The sequence below is a fragment of the Trachypithecus francoisi genome, unplaced genomic scaffold (genome assembly GCF_009764315.1).
Source record: "Trachypithecus francoisi isolate TF-2019V2 unplaced genomic scaffold, Tfra_2.0 Lachesis_group5, whole genome shotgun sequence".
Lineage (NCBI taxonomy): Eukaryota > Metazoa > Chordata > Mammalia > Primates > Cercopithecidae > Trachypithecus > Trachypithecus francoisi.
This window is the reverse complement of record NW_022681470.1, coordinates 36,337,834-36,360,695: the sequence shown is the minus strand read 5'-3', so window position 1 is coordinate 36,360,695 and position 22,862 is coordinate 36,337,834. Positions and strand designations below refer to the sequence as shown.

The following is a 22,862-nucleotide window of genomic DNA, read 5'->3' as shown; positions in this document are numbered from 1 at the left end:
TACGAGAATTATTTTAATATTAAAATTTTACAGTTTTAATTTCTATACAATAAATACTGATAAACAAAAGCTCTCTTGGGTCTTTAATTTTTAAGAGTCCTGAAACCAAAAAGTTTGAGAACTGTTGATTTAAGAGATATGTGATCTAGAACTAGTAATACCATTCGACCCAGCCATCCCACTACTGGGGATATACCCAAAGGATTATAAGTCATGCTGCTATAAAGACACATGCACACATATGTTTATTGTGACACTATTCACAATAGCAGACTTGGAATCAACCCAAATGTCCATCAGTGACAGACTGGATTAAGAAAATGTGGCACATATACACCATGGAATACCGTGCAGCCATAAAAAAGGATGAGTTCGTGTCCTTTGTAGGGACATGGATGCAGCTGGAAACCATCATTCTCAGCAAACTATCGCAAGAACAGAAAACCAAATGCCGCATGTTCTCACTCATAGGTGGGAACTGAACAACGAGATCACTTGGACACAGGAAGGGGAACATCACACACTGGGTCCTATTGTGGAAGGGAGGAGGGATAGCATTAGGAGATATACCTAATGTAAATGACGAGTTACTGGGTGCAGCACACCAACATGGTTCATGTATATATATGTAACAAACCTGCATGTTGTGCACATGTACCCTAGAACTTAAAAGTATTTAAAAAAAAAAAAAAAGTTGAACAAAACAAAAAAAGAGATATGTGAAAAACACATTGAAAACAACAGACTCCTACCGCATTTCAATCATCATGTCTTCGAGCAACTCTGACGAATCCCTGCTATAGATCCGGATGTAGAATTGACTGGGAGAGATGATATACTCCACAAAGACCCCTACGAGGGAACTGGTGTCTAATGGTGGGAGTCTGCATAATTTCTTGTCCGGCACAGCATCTGGCGGGATGTCATGATTTGCCATTGCCAGGTTGAGCTGTGATTTGTTTGTTTCTACTTGCTATAAGTTAGAAAAGAAAAAAAACATTAAAAATCTCTTGGTGAGATTTCAAACCCCATGGCATGTTTCTCAAAGTATATTTCATGAACCACCTTTATCAGAATCACTTGGGAAATTATACAAATACAGATTCTTGAACTTTAGCCCAGACTTACTGATTCAGAATGCCTGGGAATGGGGCCCACAATTATGCATTTAAAAAAATTCTCTGGGTGATTCTTACCTATGTTAAAATATGAAAACTACTGCCTTATGACATTAGGTATAGAGTTTAAAGTGTTACACAAATGCCCTATACAAAATTGAAAATATGATACTTCAAACATTCAGGCTGAACCAAGTGAAGTCCTACTCAAACATAATCAGCAGTCAAAGGTGACTTTAATAGGTTAAATTTCAGATTAGTCTTCCAATCAAAAGCAGGATTTCTCAAATACTCTCATTCTGAAACATATCATTTTCCTCTAGGCCTTCTATTTTCCTCCAGAAAACACAGCAAGCTCTCCAAACAAAACTTTTTCCTTCCATGAAAGAAACCAGGTAGAGAGGGTAGAAGGGAAAAAGAGCACGCAATGATCCTTAATAACAACAAAATAAGTAACGGGAGATGAAAACACAAAAATGGTGAATTGTGTGTGGAGATGCAATAAAAGAATAAAAAAAAAAGCACCCTATAATTGAGGATGGGTGTAGAGGCAATTTGCAGCAGTGTTGAGGCACACAGTCAAAACAAAGCCTCTCAATTTTTCCCTCTAAAGCCCCTGTGGGTTTTCAAGACATCATGAGAGAGCTGTCAACTCTCAAAACCATCTGAAAACTTTAAAATGAGCCTTGAGGAAAAGCAAGCTATATAAAAGACTGAAAACTAGAAAGAATGCTATATGAGATAACTTCAGTACAAAGATGATTTCTTCTAATAAATGGTATATCCAGAAATAAGACTTTTCTAAAAAGAATTTTGGTTTAAAGAAACATACATTCATTTACTTTTCATAATGCTGAATATCCAGTGCACAAAGTCTTTAAACCTCACTCACCAGCTGTAAAGGCTTTACTATCACATTAGGCTTCTTGCAAATCTTCTGTTGTGGCTCTTTTTGTTTTTTTGAAGGGCAATTCCATACAGTCTCTTTGACAGCAACAGTAGACAATGAATTTCTAGGTGGACTGGAGACACAAGCTTTGGCTTCTACTTTCTTATCTGATTGAACTAAACACAAATTTCTGACTGATGAAACAACTCCATCTCAAATGGCCAATACAGCAGCCTATGCATATTTGTTAAATAGCTGTACAACCATTACTAAGCACTTTCAACACACCAGGTGTTAGAAAGATAATGATAAATGAGAGATATAAACCTGTCTTTGCAGAACTTTCAGTGTGGCAAAATATAAGGGAAGTTCTAGATGGGAACAAATCTTAAACTATTTGTGCTAGGGGGAGGGAGGCTTGTGATCTGATAAGGTATCTTAAACTTTAGTAAAAGACTTAATTTTTTTCAGCATCTTGATTTCAACTTACTTTTTGTTCAAATTAAACAGGGAACATTCTTCGTTGCTTAACATAGAATGTATGTACCTACTTAACATTCCATAATACAATTCCTTAATTCTTAGGAAATGTTCAAGTTAATAATGTATTGTGTTCAAATTTACATATGTATGATAACTACAAGAGATTGGCACATTAAAACAGACTCTGGGCCGGGTGCGGTGGCTCACGCCTGTAATTCCAGGACTTTGGGAGGCCGAGGCAGGCGGATCACAAGGTCAGGAGTTCGAGACCAGCCTGGCCAATATGATGAAACGCCATCTCTACTAAAAATACAAAAATTAGTCGGGCATGGTGGCAGGTGCCTGTAGTCCAAGCTACCTGGGAGGCCGAGGCAGGAGAATCGCTTGAACCTGGGAGGCGGAGGTTGCAGTGAGCCGAGATAGCACCATTGTACTCTAGCCTGGGCAACAGAGCAAGACTCTACCTCCGAAAAAAAAAAAAAAAAAAAGGCTCCAGATAGACCTACAAGCATGGTGACTACTTAAAAAATGAAGTTATAAGGACACAAAGATGTAGGTACAAGAATATTTGTCACTGTATTTCTTTGTGATGGTAAAAAACAGAAACAATCCTAATGTCCATCAGTAGAAGACTGGTTAAGTACATTGTAATTATATGTAACTTCAAATGATGAAATAAGCTTGTTTGTACTAATACAAAAAAAATCCACAGTATATGAAGTGTAAGAAATGAGGATTCACACAATACAGATGTCCACAGTGGTTTGACTTTCTTATGGTATGAAAGTGATACACATTCATTAGAAACCATACTTCCAGTATCCATACAACACTGTTTTTCACTTTCAGTACAGTATTCAATAAATTACAGGTGATATTCAACACTTTAGTATAAAATAAGCTTTGTATTAGATGATTTTGCCCAACTGTAGGCTAACGTAAGTATTCTGAGCATGTTTAAGGTAGGCTAGGCCAAGGTCTGATGTTCAGTAGGCTAGGTGTATTAAATGCACTGTCTACTTATGGTGGGTTTATTGGGACAGAACCCCATCATAAGTTGAGGTAAATTTGTATTTATATACTACTGTTTTGTATAGGAAAAATTATACATGTGATAATTAGCTATATCATACAGAAGAGGTCCAGAAATAAACACCCTAAAACCATTAATGCTAGTTACCTCCGTATTGTTGGAATTGTTTAAACAAGCATGTGCAGCTTTTGTGATTTAAAAAAAAAAGATCTATCTATGTCTTACATATTCATTGGAAAAACTCTTGGAGGCTATATAAACATTCTAACAGCATTATTTCGGGGGGGGATAAAATAATAGAAAATGTTCTCTCTCTACTCATCTGTGCTGTTTATATATTTTTAGAATGAACACGAGTTACTTTAATAATCAGAAAAATCAATAAAGGTAGTTACATTTGGGGAAAAAAAAAAACCTGTCCATCATAACCACTCATTCAGGCTTACAAAAATACAAGTACCATACTGCAATCTAGTTTTGTGAGGTGTTGCCATTGGAGAAACTGGGTAAAAGGCACATGGGATCATACTGTATTATTTCTTACAACTCCATGTGAATATAAAATTATCTCAATAAAACCTTTACATCTTGAGATATAAAAATATCTCAAGAAAAAGAAGGTTCCCCCATCCCCCCAAAAAACAAAACACAAATCAAGTGCCCTAAATGCAATGTGGTATTATCCTGGAGTGGATACAGAAACAGAAAAAGGACATTCTTGGAAAAACTGGTAAAATCAGAATAAAGTCTAGAGTTTAGTTACTAGCAATGTATAATGTTAATTTCTTAGTTTTGATAAATGTATCATGGTAAATAAGACATTAATATTAGAAGAAACTGGGTGACAGGTATATGGGAACTCTGTACTACCTTTATGATTTTTCTGTGACACTAAAATTATCCTAAAATTGAAAGTTTATTTTAAAAAAATACAAGTGCTGGGTCCCAATGCACACCCATTTATTCTGCATCTCCATATATTTCTAAAAAGCTTTTGATGCACGGCCTGAGTTAAGAACCACTGCACGATCAGATCACCATTTTAGAAACTTTATTTCCTTCAGCATTATCAAAAAGTCTAGACAATGAAGAAAGCAAAAAAAAAAATCTTTTTTTGAGACAGAGTCTCGCTCTGTCTCCCAGGCTGGACTGCAGTGGTGTGATCTCGGCTCACTGCAAGCTCCGCCTCCTGGGTTCACGCCATTCTCCTGCCTCAACCTCCCGAGTAGCTGGGACCACAGGCACCCGCCACCACACCCGGCTGGTTTTTTTGTCTTTTTAGTAGAGATGGGGTTTCACTGTGTTAACCAGGATGGTCTTGATCTCCTGACCTCGTGATCCGCCCACCTTGGCCTCCCAAAGTGCTGGGATTACAGATGTGAGCCACTGCACTCGGCCGAAGAAAGCAAAATTTTAAAATTCAGATAATTTTTATTAATAATACAGATTAACCTTATTACAACAAATGCCACCAGAAAGGCGGTCATTATATAAAACATTTCATGGCTAGGCATTATTTCGTGTTTTCTTTGTCCTCATAAGGACAATAAAAATGAGGTTTGCATCATACTGCGGTTCTACTCACCAGGTGGTAGAGGCTTCTTATCCACATCAAACACTAGTAAGTCTTGCTGTCCTTCCCTGAACTCAACATGGAGAATGTCACTAAGAGCTCCAACAAGTTCTGTCACATTTAAGAAGCCTAATTTTTTTGGTGATAGTTGCTCTTTAAAAATCACCTGTCACAAGAAAATAGAAATTACATGAAACAGCATTAGATAACAGATATATAACATATACAGTTGTCCTTAGACAACCAAACTGAATCTTAAATGGTCAATGAACTCAAGTATTAAAGAGTAAAGGCTCACTTCCATACCAGTATAAAACAAACCAAGTGACCAATAATCCCTTACCATAAAACTTCTAGGTCAATGTCAAGTTCCTTTTAGAGAATGTGGTAAACTAAAGTAAAAGTTAGGGTGTATATACTTGCCTTGCTCCAGACTTTACGGGGGAATTGTTCAGTGTTTCACCATCGAGTATGACAAATATATTAATAGGTTTTCACCAATGCACTTTATCAGAATGAGGAATTTCTTCTCTATTCCTAGTTTTCTGAGAGCTTCAATTGTGGATGGGTATTAAATTTTGATAATTCTTTTTCTGCAGCTATCAAAATAATCACATGGCTTTTCTTCCTTGTTATTCTATTAAAATGGTGAATTACCTTAATTCCTTTTGAAATGTTACTTCAACCTTGCATTCTGAGGAGAAACCCCTCTTGTTCAGGGATTGCTGAATTCAATTTACTACTGTTTTGTAATAGACTTTTTGTGTCCACGTTATGAGAAACATATCCTAATTGGTTTCTTGTAATGTCTATGTCAAGCTTTAGTAGCAGGACAATGTATTCATAGAATGAGTTGGGGAGGCCAGGCATGGTGGCTCATGCCTGTAATCTCAACGCTTTGGGAGGCTGAGGTAGGAGGATTGCTTTAGGCCAGGAGTTAAACACCTGCCTGGGTAACACAGTGAGACCTTGTCTCTAAAACAATTTTTTGTTTTAATTGGCTAGGCATGGCGCCACATGTCTGTAGTCTCAGCTACTCAGGAGGCTGAGGCAGGAGGACTACTTGAGAGCAGAAGTTCAAGGCTGCAGTAACCCAAGATCATGCCACTGTACTCCAGCCTGGGTGACAGTGACTCTTTAAAGGAAAAAAAAAAAAAAAAAAAAAAAAAAGAATGAGTTGGGGAATATTATTTGCTATTTTAAGAAACAATCTGTACATGACTAATATAATTTCTTCCTTAAATGTTTTACAGAATTCACCAGCAAAACCAACATACATCCTTTTCAGTCTTACTGTACCATTTCAAATAAAATATAAGAATCTTGCAACCCTATAGTTCCAGGTATTGCCCCTCCACTCATTATGCAGTTTTCATATGCATTACATGTTCATGTTACAAACCCAATTATTTAATGCTGTAACTTTTGCTTTAAACAGTCATATATTTTAACTGATCAAAAAAGGCAGTCTTTCATATATGCCCAGATATTTACTACATCCTTTATTCAATCCTTCCTGAAGATTAAAGTTCCAATCTGGCATTATTTCCTTCAGCCTGAAGAATGTTATTTAGCATTCTTATAGTACCAGTCTGCTTGCAATTCTGATTACCTGAAAATGTCTATCTCATCATCTTCATTCTTGATATTATCACTGGATATAAAATATTGGGTTAACAGTACTTTTCTTTTGAGTACATTAAAGATGTCATTCCATTGTCTTCTAGCATTGCTTCAAGAGGTCAGCCATCACTTGTATCACTGTTCTCCTGTATGAAGTGTGTTATTTTTAGTCTGGCTGCTTTCAGAATTTTCTACTTATATTTGGTTTTCCGCATTTTTACTATGATGTGCCTATGTAAGGTTTTCTCTGTATTACTTGTTTGGGGTTTTCTGGACTTCTTAGATTTATAAACTTCTTTCACAAGATTTGGGAAACTTGGGCCATTATTTTTTCAAATATCTTTCTGCTGTGCTTTCTTGGGCTCCAATTATATTAATAGATACATTAGACCGTTTGGCATTATTCCATAGGTCTCAGGTCACTCAAGTTCTGTTTTGTTTCCCTGTTCTTCAAATTGGATAATTTCTATTGATCTGTCTTGAAGTTTACTAATGCTTTCTTCTGCCATTTTCCATTTGTTATTAGTGAATTTTTTACTTCAGATATTTTAAGTTATGAAAATCACTTGGTTTTTATAGTTTCTTTTTCTGCACTGAAATATCTTATCTGCTCATTCACTCTGAATACATATTCCTTTATATCCTTTAATATAGTTAAAAGAGTTACTTTAAAACCTTTTTTGCTGACTTCAATAACTGCACCATCTCAGAGTTTCCATTGATTACCTTCTCTTTGTCAAAGGGTCACATTTTCTTGTTTCTTACTATATCTAGTAATTTTGGTTTGTGTTCCAGGCATCATGATAGATGTATTGTAGAGAATCTGGAATCTTTTATGCTCCTTTGGACAGTACTGTTTAAGTTTGGCTGAACTTCAACCCAAAATCTGCCACCCTGTGTTGGGCAACAGCTGAAATATCTTCAGTTCTTTCAGCCTTAAAAGAACAGAGGCTGCTCTATGTCTGCTCCAAGCATGTGCAGTTAAAGGTCAGGCAGAGAGCTGAGCAGAGCTTATGTGCCAGACACTGTTCTAAGTGCCTTATTTTTAAGTCATTTAAACTTCACAAAACTCTATAAAGTAGGTATTATCTTGACCTAACATATTGTCTATAAGATAGCACACAGAATTATGTATCTTAACCATTAGGCTATACTATCTCACAGTATCTATGTTTTTACCTATAAATATCCTACAGTTTTCATGGCACAGTAGTTAAGAGTTAGGATTCTGAAACCAGACTGCCCAGGTTAAAATCTTGGCTCCACCTATTACTGGATGTTTGATGCTTAAGCAAGTTACTTCTCTGTGCCTCTATTTGTTGTGAAAACAAAACGAACATATCCCAACATGAAAGATGCTCTGAATAGAGCCTGGCACACAGTTAATATATGTATAGGACTTATCTTTTTAAAAACTGGATATATGGCATTATCTGAATTATTCTGCAACTTGATTTTTTTTCACTCAATATTATGGTTTTAAAAATGATCCATGTTGCAGAGCAGATTTATTTTATACTACATACAATTCCATTGTATAAAGGTCAATATCCACTATCCTACTGATGACCGTTTGTTTCTCATTTGTTCCTATGTTGTGCTGTGCACTTCTTTACATGTCTTCATGTGTACATGTGCAAGAATTTCTCTAGAGTGCAAATGTAAAAGTGGAACTACTGAATCCTTGAGGGTGCACACCTTCAACTTTACTTGATAATGCCAAAGTGCTCCCTAAGAGCATTTTGTCCCACAAGCAGTGTATGAGGTATTCTGCTTCCCTGCATCCCCACTGACACTTGGTATAATACTGTCAGACATTAATGAGATAATGTTTATTCTAATAATATTGGAACAATAAGTGGTAAAAATATCCTTCATATACATAATCAACTATTTGTTAAATATCATATTCTCAAGTCTCATAATAAAGACCCTAAAATGCAAAACAAAATGCTTCCATTTTAGAGCACAGACCTGGAGAATCCAAGGAGTAGCTACAAAATTTCCATCTATCACAAGAAATATAAGCCATAAAAAATTAGGGTTGGGGAAAAGCAAAACACTTACCTCATACTCTCCAAGCAGTTTAGAAATAAACAAACCCTCTGGGAACTTAGATACAACCTAATAAATAGAAAGTGAAATACAATATAGACACAACTGAAATGCTGAGTGACACAATATTAAAATAATATAAACAAATAACAAAGGAAAAAGTAACACTATTAAATGAATTTTAGTCATATTACATTGTTTTTTAAAAAATGATTTTCCAGTTTTAAAAAACATCAGAACAAAAGAGACTGTGATTTCCAACATTTTCAGAGTTGAGAAATCATTATTACATGATATTGCAATACCACAACTCTCCAGAAATTCTTGCACTTCTTTAAGCTCAGCTAACACATTTAACTTCAGCTCACATAAAACACCCTATAGCATAATTTCAATCATTTTAATTACTAGAAAAGCAATGCAATAAACACTACAAAAAACCTTGGAAAATACAGTTAAGCAAAAATAAGATCTGTAAACAGCATTATTGTCCATATGAACATCAAAATATCTATTTAATATTAAAATAAGTCAGTATTTCTATAGCCAGCTTTTAAGTATCATACTAAAGACATCTTTCCATGTCAGTAAAAACAGATAAACGTTTTTACTGGCCACAGATATTTCAAAATATTAAAGACACCTAAATTTATTTGATCTTCTATTTTGTTTCTTATTTTTCATCCCAAATATTGCAATGATTATCCTCATGCTTGAGTTCTGCACACTAGTTCAATGATTTTTAGAATAATTTCCTGAAAGTAGACTTACTCGATCCCAATCAAGTATAAAAATCTTTGTTTTCTAAATGTTTCCAGATATATTTTATACAAAATTCCAATTCAAGCTTCAGAAAAATATAAAGTAAAAATTATTTCAAAATCCTGTGACCCAGAGACAGCCATTACTACATTTAAAGAAACATCCTTTCAGAAACCCCTGTATGTATGCATATATGTTATTCATGATTTTATATGAAAGAACAATTCTAAACACACTATTCTCTAAAACCTGTTTTTAAAGTCCAACAATATGTCAAGGAGAAACTTCCATGAAAACTAAGAGAGATATACATAAACTTTCTTATAAGCTACATGACATCCCTAGTTTGGAGAATATCCAATATTGATAAATAACCAATCCTTTAAAATTAATGCCTAATTTTTCTCTAATTTTTGGTACCACAAAAAAATCATATTCACTCTTGTAAACCCAGCCTTTGGGAGGCTGAGGTTGGGGAATGCCTAAGGCCAGGAGTTCAAGACAGGCCTGGGCAACACAGCAAGACCCTGTTGCTACAAAACCTTTTTAATTAGCTGGGTGTGGTGGCATGCACCTGTAGTCCCAGCTACTCAGGAGGCTGATGCGAGAGGATTGCTTGAGCCCAGGAGTTCATGGTTGCAGTGAGCTATGATTGCACCACGGCATTCTAGCCTGGGTGACGGAGCAAGACCTCAGCTCTTTAAAAAAAAAAAAAAAAAAAAGTCATATTGAACATCCTTTAACAAATGATTGGACACTTGCTCAAGTGTCTAAACAAACAAACAAACAAAAAAACAGGGCCTGAATGCATCAAGGTTTTTACATCTCTCCTAGTAAAATCATGACAGTTGAAATGGAATAATATAAGGCAGTACAAGCTGTAATAGCACCTTGATTACTCGAAGCAAGATTAACAGCTCCCACCAAAAATTTAAGTGTACATAACTCTTTGGCTCAATACATAACACCAAAGAGCTTTCCCTTATTAGTAAGGCAAAACAAGTAAGACCAATGACATAAACACGCAATTCACATAAAAAATATATACGACTACTAAGCATATGAAAAGATGCTTAATGTAAAAATCAAGAGATAAACTAACACAATGTGATTGGATAATAACACTTGTCAGTGGGAGTATAAATTTGTTCAAGCATTTTAGAGGGCAATTTAGCAATATTTATAATCAAAACGTAAGATGCCTCTGACTAGCAATTCCACTTCTAGAAAAATGTCCATGGACATTAACTGGAGTACTTTTTCCATAGCCAAAGATAAAAACACCAAAACTTTAATCCATCATGGATCTCTACATGAAACAGGGTAAATCAATATAATGGGATACCACACACTGGAATAATATGTAATGTACATTTATAAAATTGGCATTTGGAAAGATCTTAAACTGTTTGTCAACAGTAATTTAATGGGATGGGGGAAGAAGGAAAGGAAGACAGAACTTATGGAAGAACTTATTTGCTAAATAGTTTTACATTAAAAATTTTTAGGAGTGCGTGTTTTGTTTCTTTTGCTTATTCTAAAAGAATTGGCACTTAGTTTGCAGTATATTAGAAAAGATTAGATGTAAACTAAGACTTGCAGACAAACTCAACCACAAATGATATATAAATTTATAAATCAATTATTATTGTCCCCCAGAAACAGAAATTACTTACAAATTTTATCTTATGTTTTAGTTCTGAACCGATAGTTCCTCCAGGTCCAATTTGTGCAATAACCGATTTGAATGTGTTCTCCAGCTATGAAAAAAGAAAAAAAAGTCAAGTCATAGTTCCCCTGCCCAAAGAAAGTCAAAGGTAGATCTAAACAATATGTAAAGAAAAAATGTATAAAAGGAGACATATTGCAATTAAATAGACAAAATACTGTTCTTAAAAGGAACTGTAACATTTCATACCATATGAAATACATACACTTAGAGTAGATAGAATCATTATGAAACTAAATGCTGAGGAATTTTCTAGGTTAACTAACATTTTCTAACACAATTATTCTAGAATCTATTACTCAATCCCATATTCTTACCCAGAAAGAATTGTTACTAATTTTCTCCTATTTATGAAAGTATTCCATGTTTACTAAAAAGCATACTTAATGAATGCCTACTGCAGGGAAGAGATGGGATGGTAGAACGTTTCTGCATAGTGGGCAGGAAGGAAAAGTTTTTCTGTTACAATAGAAGCAAAGAGAGTGGGGGAAAGGGTAAGGGTACAAAGAAAGGCTCTGTGAATGTGGAGTCAGAAGTACAGACAGTTAATATCTGATAGCTCCTGCATTCTCTGATTTCAGCAGCAAGGCCCACTCCTGAAAGTAGAAGGAAAGAGGAGGGAGGTCAGACATTTCAGAAAGTAGAAAAAGTGGGAAAATAAAGTTAAGGAAATATTGGATGATAACTTGAACTTAGCAGATAGGAAGTGAGGACAGGAGGAATCTGAGTTAAGACAGTAGGAGTCTGAGGATTTTAGTAGAGAGAATTCAATGGCATACAGAGGCCCCACTAAAATAAAATAATCATGCATGGCAATAATTGAAAAGTAAGCTGGAAGGACAGGAGGATGTGATCAGAAAGTAGCAGGGAGAACATCCATTTAGCCAAGGTCCAGTGAAGAGCCACAGCAGGAGAACTAAAGCAGAGTGAAAGATTGTGGAGTTATGTTCAGTCGACATTAAAGTTGATAACTGAATATCAAAAAAAAAAAGTTAAGTCACAAAGATATAAAGAAAAATACCAATTACCTAAAATCCTACCACCCAGACACAATCACTATTAATACTTTTTCCTTCTCAACTGTTTCTTTTGGTCTTTCTTCTCACTCTTACTTGGCCTGACATAACTTACAAACTGTGTGCCCTTTTAGGTCTCAGTTTTTTCACCCAAAAAATGAAGACAATCTCCATCTCTCACAAGGCTGACAAGAAAACTAAATGTGATGAGGCACAAAGAGTGCATAACATAATGCCTGGCACATGGTGTGAGCATGACCCTTGCCTGCTCCTCTGGCAAGCAGCGCTTACCATTGCAGGATTCTCCCTCTGGCACTGACTACTCTTCTTTTCATCCAATATCATTGGCACAGCATTCAGCGGAAACCCCTCCAAGTTTTGGCAAGTGCATGGCTCCCTATCAAGCTTCTGAGGGTTTTCCCCTATTTTCACATTTTCTTGGGCATTTCCATGGGTCTGGGAAGGAGAGGATTAGATACTTATGATTACATCATTAGCTTTAACAAAAGGTCCTACCCCTTAGTCTTAGATTCTTTACATTTCTTCTGTAGTTGCCATGCGATAATTTCCTAAAGGTCTCCCAGTGATCAGTAAGATAATCTTTCTAAAGATAACTGATCTTTCCATCCGAAGGTTCTCCTGCCATTTGTAGATTCGATAACAATAACGTATTAAATTATCACTGTGCTAGGTGTTTCAGGGACAAAAGATGATTACCTTTGACGGTGTAATTCCTCTCAAGGCACTTACAATTAAGTAGGGAAGTGAGATCAACGCATAAACATCTATAACCTAAGGCTGTAAGTACCATTAAGCTGTAAACACACAAAAGGCTTCCTTTTGTAAGGACCTTGCAGAATGGAGAGAATTCTGCAGACAGACATGGGAGAGAGAATACTGAAGGTAGAAGGAACTTCATAAAGAAAATTGAATAAAATAGTTTGCCTAAGGCATCAGGGAAATAGTGAAAGAAAAACTAGAAAGGTAGATTAATGTCCTATTACAGAATACCTTAAATGCCAAGCTAAGTTTTTCTTGGTTATACAGGCAAAAACAGAGATACTGATACTAGAGATTTTTAGCAAGGGAGAGAGATTATCAGAACTATAATCTGGCAAACGAAAATTAGATTGGATGGGTGGACAACCAGTTAGGAAACCACTGCAACTCTCTAGGCAAGAGTTTTAACTAGGGTGCTGGGAGAGAATAGAAAAAGAAGGGATATGACAAAGGTGGAATCCACAGAAATTAGGAAAGACAATAGAGAGGAAGGAATCACTGATCCTACAGGGATGAATGATGAGACCAGAAACAGCCTCAAGGACCTCAAATTCTGTGTAGGAAACAAAAGTACCACGGAACAGAGAGGTAGGCTTTTGTTATTTCTTAATTCTAAAAGTTTGGAAAACTGGGAGGTAAATGGCAGGATGGTGATTACAGACTTGACGTGTCTCTCTGGATCATGGCTTATGACAAAGGTTAGCAAATTATGGCCTCTTTTTGTGCTTCCCATAAGCTAAGAATGGTCATATTTTTAAATGGCTGTAGGAAAAGGTATTATTTGGTGACATGTGAAAATTATATGAAATTCAAATTTCAGTGTCCGTAGTTTTATTAGAACACAGTCATATTCCCTCATTCATGTATTGCCTACGGCTGCTCTTGCGCTGTAAGGACAGTGTTTAGTAGATGCAGAGAACATTTAGCCTGCAAAGCCTCAAATATTTACTATGTAGTCTATAAGAAGAGATATTTGCCAATCTCGGGTTTAAGACAGCAAAATGATGAGTAAAATGATGAGCTTTTAGCTAGGAATAGAAAGCTTCTGAAAAAAGTAAAATTAAAACAAAAAAGTTTATCTCAAGCAAAATGTCTAAATTAAGGTGACTTTAAACTGAATGCAGTGGAGATTTTTTAAAGCCCAAGAAAAGTTGGGGATATCTATAATTATAGAGGGCAGAAGTTACAATGTGGAAGGGAAAAGTAAGATTGGGAGGTAATCAGTGATTTCAACAAGGCTTTTAGTGTCAGATGCCTGTACATCAAACATGAAGAATGGGGAATACATCAAGTTAATGAGATAGAACTAGAAAATGAAGATGGAAAGTAACAAAATACACTATATTCAGATAGGAGCTTATAGGACCACAGAAGAGAAAGAGCTTTGAATCAAAAAGATATACTTTTCAGAAAAATGAACCAAAACATGAATAGGCAATAAAATAGAAGACTAAGTAGCAAATTAAAGCATAAAGCTGAACCTCAAATAAATACACATTAACAGATATAGTTATTTGCCCATCAAATTATAAAATTTTAAAAATACCCACTTATTCATTCAACAAATATGCACTGAGATCATAGTATGTGCTTCACACCGTATTAAGTGCTGGATATACAGAGGTAAATAAACTAGATATGGTCCCTGTCCTCATGGAACTTGCAGAGATAGACCTGAATTGATCATAAATATATGTAATTACAATTATTATAATGAAAAAAACCCACAGTCCACATGATCTTACTTATATGGGAAGTGCATAAAAGTCAAACTTGTAGACACGGAGTAAAATGATGGTTACCAGACACTAAGGGGTGGGAGGAGTGAGAAGGCATTGGCCAAAGGACACAAAATTTCAGTTAGGAGGAGTAAGTTCAAAAGATCTATTATGTATCATGTTGACTACACTTAACAATATATTTTGTATTTGAAAATTAAGAGTAAATTGTAAGTGTTCTCATCACAAAAAAATGACAAGTATGTGAGGTACTACATGTCAAACAGCTTGATTTAGCCATTCCACAATGTATACATACATCAAAACATCAAGTTGTGCACCACATATAAAATTTTTACTCATCAATTAAAGATATTTTTAAACACCCCTCCCCCGAGTGTCACAAAAGGATAATATGCCTGAAGGTATCAGAAAGGCAATGCAGGTGGGTGGGGAGGGATCTCTGAAGGAAACTGTCCATTTGTACTGAGTAACAGCAAAGGTACAAGGAAAGGAGCACACACACAATCTATGCGAGTGTCAACTGAAACAATTCTTATGGATGACAGCCTAGCCACATACAGGATAAGCCATAAAAGTAAACATTCCTTTCAGTCAATGATGGCTCTTCTAGAAATTTATCCTGTGGAGTAACAGAGATGTGCGCATACTTGAGCAAGATTTTCATCATAAGGTTATTTTTAATAGCAAAAATTGTATATAGAGCAAATGCCCAACTTAGGCTATAAGTTAAATTACGGCACATCATACCATCAGTTAAAATTATATTGCATTAGAATATTTAATAATGTAGCACGTTAACAATGCATAAGAGGAAAAAAAGCAGGTCACAAACTAAGAACCAGAATGATTTTAATTTTTTAAGTCAAAGTTTCACGTGATAAGAGTACACAGGTGATTTTTATTTTCTTCTGTGCTTGTCTGTATTGCAAGTTTTCTGTAATCAATCTATATTACTTTTGTAATAAAAAATTTAAAAACAGACAACTGGATAATTTAGAAACATCTAATGATGAATGCATTTTGGAAAAAGGATGCATGAGGCTAAAAGCAGAAAGAAACAGAAGTTATATCTCAGATGAATATACTTCAGACCTTTTGGCCATATGGGAAAACATTAATACATTTCTTACAAAGATCACAAAACTGGCATAGAAACATACAGCAGCAATGCTTTCAGCTGCTTAAATATTTGTTGGGTATATGCTATAGTATAGATGTATCCCTCTCTACCCCCTACTCCCCAAATCCCTAAGTTGAAATCCTAACCCCCAAGGTGATAGTATTAGGAGATGGAGCCTTTGGGAGGTGATTAGCTCATGAGCGAAAGGCCGCCGTGAATGGGATTAGTGCCCTTATAAGAGAGGCCTTGGCGAGATCCCTTGCCCCTTCTGCTTTGTGAGTACACAAGACCTCTATCTATGAATGAGGAAGAAGGCTCTCACTGGACACCTTATATGCCACAGCCATGATCTTTGACTTCTCAGCCTTCAAGAATGTTGAAAAATAAATGTTTGTTGTTTACAAGCCACCCAGTTTGTTGTAGCTTGTTACAGCAGCCAGAACTAAGACCCTATAAATAGGATTATGCAGGGTCTGACTTATTTGACTAAAAGCCAGGCAGGACGGAATTTGATTTGCCATACTAAATACTTCATCTGAACTTGTGGGAAAATAGCTACAGAACAGCTACTCTAAGTTGGCCAGAGAATATAACCCCCAGAGAACTGTATTAATTAACCCACTGAGTAGCTCCTTCTGATAATTTTTAATATATCCAATTATTTATCAAGGATACTCTTGAACTACAGTTGAGTCAGGTTATCAGGTGAAATAAAATGCTTCACCTCTTATATGCAATGTCAAGCAAAGCATCTAATTCATGTAAAAACTATCAATTGTTTAGGTGCAAATTAAAAGTTACGTGCAAACTAAGACCACCCTGATTTCATTTAGATGAGAAGGTATTTCTTTATAACTCCAAGTTTATCTACCTTAATCTCATGGTGAATGTTACAATAAGGTCTTGAATCTATAAGACAGAGAGGGCAGGGAACAGGTAGAACGGAGTACTCTTTTTTTTTTTTTTTTTTTTGAGACAAAGTCTCTCTCTGTCGCCCAGGCTGCAGCACAGTGGCGCAGTCTTGGTTCATTGCAACCTCTGCCTCCTGGGTTCAAGAGATTCTCCCACCTCAGCCTCCTGAGTAGCTGGGACTACAGACACGTGCCACCACACCCCAGCTATTTCTTGTATTTTTAGTAGACATGGGGTTTCACCATGTTGGCCAGGCTGGTCTTGAACTCCTGACCTCAAGTGATCCGCCCACCTCCGCCTCCCAAAGTGCTAGGATTATAGGCATGAGCCACTGCACCTGGCAGGATGGTGTACTCTTAAATGGTATTAGGCTAGAGATCCTAGAAATGCAAGATCTCTATTCCTTGACAAATTGCTACTCTTAAAGGTAAATACCTATTAACAGAAAGCAATGTAATCTGTGGTCTAGAACTACACACAATGCAGAAAATTCTGATGACCTGGGCTGGACACAGCACCTGAGGCTTCACCCACCAGAAAGCATAGCTAAATCCATATGCTATTCACCCATTAAAATGTTCATTTCTCCTCTAAATTCCCTCTCAAGAAGTCAAAATAAAACTGAATGCCTTTCAAAAGAGGCCTTAAACTGTTCAAACAAATTGCTTTGTGAAATAAAGCAACAGGCAGGGGTGGGATACAAATGGCCAAGCCAGCCTGTTTCTCTTGCAGGAGGAAAGTGAAGATATTCTGATCCTCATTTTACAAAGGAAAAACTTTTTTCATTTTAATAATATTTTCTTGTGACAAAAATGATGCATGTTCACTATGGAAGAACAAAAGATACAGATGATCAAAAAGAAAAAACTTTACACTTTAACTTTGTTATATGTTTTTCTATGCACATAAAAACATAAACTTGTAGAGTTTTGAGGAAACACCTAGCAAACTAATAGATCTACAGTTTTGAAGAAATGGAAAGACGCACTTTTTGTAAATAGGATTATGTGAGATCTGATAATTATGTAGTGATAATTATGTAGTCCTACCATAAATTAAAATTCATAGTTTAGGAATTAGAACCCACCCCCCTGTCAGAACAAGATTTAAATTGTTCTGGTGGCAAAAACTTCAAATGGAAGTGAACTGTGGTTATTAGGCTGCGTCTATGAGGAATTATTAGAGCTGCAAAACTCAGGATGAAACTCAAAGAAAATACAGAAGAAAGTGTATCTGCATCTCTCTCACTCCTCAACTTGGAGCCATGCCATGAGCAAATGTCCTCAACTCTGCATTCGTTATTGCCTGGCTCTCACAGTTAAAAGGTAGAGTCTTCCTGCTAAATTCTATAGAGTGGAAAATTTCTGAAAAAAAGAAATATACATTATAATTATTTTTTTCTGGAAGTTTTAGTCAGCACAATAAATTTAGAAAATGGAAATAAGAACTTTAAATACTGAAAAGGGAACAGCAAATCTACTGTTCATAAATGATAGGGTAGTCTACTGGGAAAACCTGTGGGAAAACTATTGAAAAACCAAGTTTGCTACGGTAGTTTCAAAACAATATTTAATAGTCAATTTCTTTCTTTCTAAACCATGAGCACTTAGAATTCCAGTCTTAATGGCAAAAACAGTATCACAACTGGCCAGGCGTGGTGGCTCATGCCTATAATCCTAACACTTTGGGAGGCTGAGGCAGGCATTCAAGGTCAGGAATTCAAGACCACCCTGGCCAACATGAGGAAACCCCATCTCTACCAAACAATACCAAAATTATCCAGGTGTGGTGGCACAGCTCTGTAATTCCAGCTACTTGGGTGGCTGAGGCAGGAGAATCGCTTGAACCCAGGAGACAGGTTGCAGTCAGCTGAGATCGCACCACTGCACTCCAGTCTGGGTGACAGAGCAAGGCTCCATCTCAAAAAAAAAAAAAAGAAAAAGAAAAAAGTATCACAACATATAATATCTAAGAATACAATTTCGAGAAATGTGCCAAACTCTAATAAAGAAAACTACATATCTGCAATGAAAGGCATAAGATTAAAACTTGAATAAACAGAGAACTACAACATGTTAATGAATGAATACACTTAATGAAATGCATGAAGTCTCTTCAAAATTTTAAACTTAATTCTAAGAAATCTCATTGAAATTTTGGAACTTACAAAAACAATTCTAAACTTTCAGGAAAAAAATAGAAAAAAAGTCTGAAAGGAGACTAACCAGGGGAGACTTGTCTTAAAAAACATTAAAATGAACTTTTTAAAAGTAACTTAAAAGTAACAAAAATGGCTGATTAAAAAATCAACTTTGTCAGTAACCAAAAATGGATGTGAAACAATTAGACTCTATGTTTGGCTTTTTGATGAGAAAAAATTTTTGTACTTAACCATCTTTCAAGGATTGACATTTGAGTTAATAACCACACAGAATCCTGAGAGTTATATAATCAGAAACTACGGGAAAAAAGACACTACCACACTCTGAGTTGAAGCATATATTGATACTTTTCTGGAGGTCAGTTTAACAAAATCCATTTTAAAAAAATGAAGATTTTCTTTGATGAAAAGAATGAGAAAGAACAGAACAATTCATGATCATCTTTCTGAATTTCAAAGAAAAAGATTTTGACAAGCATGCAGTTAGTCAGCTTACCTACAAAGAAAGATAAACAGGCTGGTTTCAGGCTTCTTCAGCACAGGAAATGTCAAAAGAAATCAAAATAATCTAAAGTAGGAAAATGACTAAGAAAGCAACAAATGAACACTCTTTCTTGGTAGTAAGACTATAACTCCTTTTAGGCTGAGTTTTCTGTATTAAGAATTACTTTCACCATTTAAAATAAAAGTTATAGCTTCCACTCTCCTGTCATAAATAACTAGAAAATTGGAAAAATGTACGAAACAATGATCCAGAGCTGTTGAATAACAATGCAGAACTGAGAGGTGAGCCTTGAACCCACCCTCCTACACCCTGTCCACCTTACAGCCTGGAGAGCTTTCAGGATAGTGTAGGAAGAAGTAACAGAAACAGAGCCTGGCAGTCTAGATGAACTGAGGAGACAGATTTTGAGATAACGAGGATGCTAAAATTTGCAGGATTGAGTATGGAAAAGGAGGAGTGGCACAGAAATAGCTCTAGGGATCTGCAGACGAACTCCCTTAAGTTTCTGGATGAGTACCGATCTGTGCAAGTGGAGAGAAGTTCTTTGAGGCTGGAGAAACAAACAAGAAGCAACAGGCTGAACAATACTCCGAGCTCACATAAGGCTAGGAACAGTGTTCCCACTAGACAGAGTAGGAGTACTTCGTAATGCATTGAGTCAATCCTTAGAAAGGTAATGCTTCAGTGGTGGGGCTAAATTAGCCCTAGATTGAAGGCTGTTCTGGACCCGTGCATCTTGGTCTGCTCAGGCTGCCATAACAAAATACCATAGACTGGGTGGCTTAAATGACAGAATTTTTCTTATAGTTCTGGAGGCTGGGAAGTCCAAGATTAAGGCATAGATTGAACATCCCAAATCCAAAAATCTGAAATTTGAAATGCTCCCAAATCCCAATCCCAATTTTTCAATGCCAATATGATGCCACAAGTAGAAGATCCCATACCCAACCTTATGTGATGAGTCACAGTCAAAACACAGTCAAGACTTTGTTTCATGCACAAAATTATCTAAAACATTGTATAAAATTGCCTTTAGCTTATGTATATAAGGTATATATGAAACATACATGAATTTCATATTTAGACTGGGATCCCATCTCCAAGATATCTCATTATGTATATGCAAATATTCAGATAAGGGATACTCAACCAAGCATTTCAGATAAGGGATATTTGACCTGTACGACCCAATTTGGTTCCTGGTGAGCACTCTCTTTCTGACTTGCAGATGGCCACCTTCTTGCTGTGTACTTATATGGCCTTTTCTCAGGGTGCTCCCGTGGAAAGAGCAAACTCTCTAGTGTCTCTTCTTATAAGCTGTTTATCCCATTATAAGGACCCCACCTTCATAACCTAATCTAACCTTAATTACTTCCTAAAGACCCCATCTCCTAATATCATCATATTGGAGGCTAGGGCTTAAATGTATAAATATGGGGAGAATATAATTCAGTCTATAGCACCCACTCTAATACAGCTTAAAAGAAAAACTCAAAATGATCAAATCGAGTCAAAGTAATTTATATGTAAAGCCCAACAATGAAATATTCACAGTGGTCTAGCATCCAGTCAAAAGTTACCAACCATGTGAAGTGGTAGAATATGATCATGTCAGAGAAAAAAAATCAATAGGAAAAAAAAAAACTTGAAATGGCACAGATAATAAAACTAGACAAGCCCTCTAAAACAGTTATTATAAACCTTACACATATGCTTATGTCCATAAGGTATTAACATAATGAATAGAAGAAATGAGATATTAAAAAGACCCACGTGGAATACCTGGAGATGAAAAATGCAACATCTGAATGAAAAATAATCTGGATGGAATTAGGTTACATTCTGGAGAAAAGATTAACCAGTTTGAAGACAGCAATTGAAAATATATAAAATGAAGCACACAGTGGGGAAAAAAAGAGAACTGCAATGAAAGAAAAAGAGCATCAGTGACCTGCAAGAAAATAACAAGCAGTCTAAAATAGATGTTATTGTACTCCAAAAGAGGAAAGGAGAAAAAAATATTTGAAGACAAAATATCCAGATTTCATGAAAATTATAAACCTACATACAAGAAGCTCAATGATACAATAAGCTCAATGAATCCTAGGCAGAAAAATAAAGAAAAGTACACCAAGGGATGCTACAATCAAACTGTGGAAAACCAAACAAAGAGAAAATCCTGAAAGCATCAGAGGGAAAAAAACTACGAAGACAAAAAAATGGAATAACGTCGCTGAAGCACTAAAAGGGGGCAAAAACTATCAAACTAGATAGAATTCTATACCTGGAAAAATAATATTTCAAAATGAAAATGAAAAACAGACTTTTTCAGATGGATAAAAGCTAAGAATATACACCACCAGCAGGTTTATCTTAGAGGATATGTTAAAATTTTCCAAGCAGAAAGAAAACTATACTGGAGAGAAATTTAAACAGAAAGAATTGGAGAGCATCAGAAATAAGTGTAAGTAAACAAGTTTTTTTCATGTTTATTAAAATTTGACTTTTATGTTTTTAATATTTTAGTATTAAAATATTCCTATTTACCTTAAACATTTTCTAAGCAAAAATAACAATGTATTAAGAGGTATATAACATGAGAACTAAAATGTATCACAATAAGAGCACAAAGGATGGAAGAGGGGAAATGTAAATTTACTGTTCCATGGTTCTTATATTTTATATGAAATGTTATAATATTATATGAAGGTCAATTGTGATAAGTTAAAAATACAGGTTGAAAACCCTAAGGCATCCACTAAAACTATAAAATAGAAAAATACAGATAATAAACAAAAAAGATGAAGTGAAATTCTAAAAAATACTTAACCAGGTACAGGGCAAAGAGTGTTCCCTCCCACTGCTTTGCAACATCTTGCTGGAGTCCTAGCAAATGCAATAAGTCAAGAAAAGGAAATGAAACAAACAGACTGGGAAGGAAGAAATAAAACTGTCCCTTATTCACAGATCACATAATCTATGTAGAAAATATGACAGAATTTTTTAAAAACTCCGGGAACTAATTAGCAATTATAGCAAGGTTGCAGGATGCAAGGTTAACGTACAAAAGTCAATCATTTTCCCATATTCCAGTAATAAGTGAAATCTGAAATTCAAAAAAATACTGTTTACATTAGCACTCCCCCAAATATAATACTTAAGTACAAATCTAACAAAATATGTACAAGATCTGTATAAGGAATACTGCAAAACTCCGATGAAAGATATCAAAGAAGAAATAAACGGAGAACTATTCCATGTTCATGGATAGAAAAACTCAATATTGTCCAGATATTAGTTCTTCCCAACTCGATTTATAGATTCAATTCAATCCCAAACAAAATCTCAGCAAGTTATTTTG

The 22,862-nt window shown here is 35.6% G+C and overlaps 1 protein-coding gene across 3 annotated transcripts in view; it reads right to left on the bottom strand.

Moving 5' to 3' along the window:
• TDRD5 (tudor domain containing 5) overlaps positions 1–22,862 on the bottom strand; it is a 90,320-nt gene that overhangs the window by 51,364 nt on the left and 16,094 nt on the right. For all 3 annotated transcript variants that reach the window (XM_033197681.1, XM_033197683.1, XM_033197684.1), the window contains exons 5-10: positions 12,573–12,737; positions 11,213–11,296; positions 8,787–8,843; positions 5,109–5,262; positions 2,011–2,183; positions 753–973 (exon numbers count right to left, since the gene is read on the bottom strand). In XM_033197681.1, coding sequence (XP_033053572.1) covers positions 753–973; positions 2,011–2,183; positions 5,109–5,262; positions 8,787–8,843; positions 11,213–11,296; positions 12,573–12,737 — 854 coding nt within the window. The remainder of the gene's footprint in view (positions 1–752; positions 974–2,010; positions 2,184–5,108; positions 5,263–8,786; positions 8,844–11,212; positions 11,297–12,572; positions 12,738–22,862) is intronic.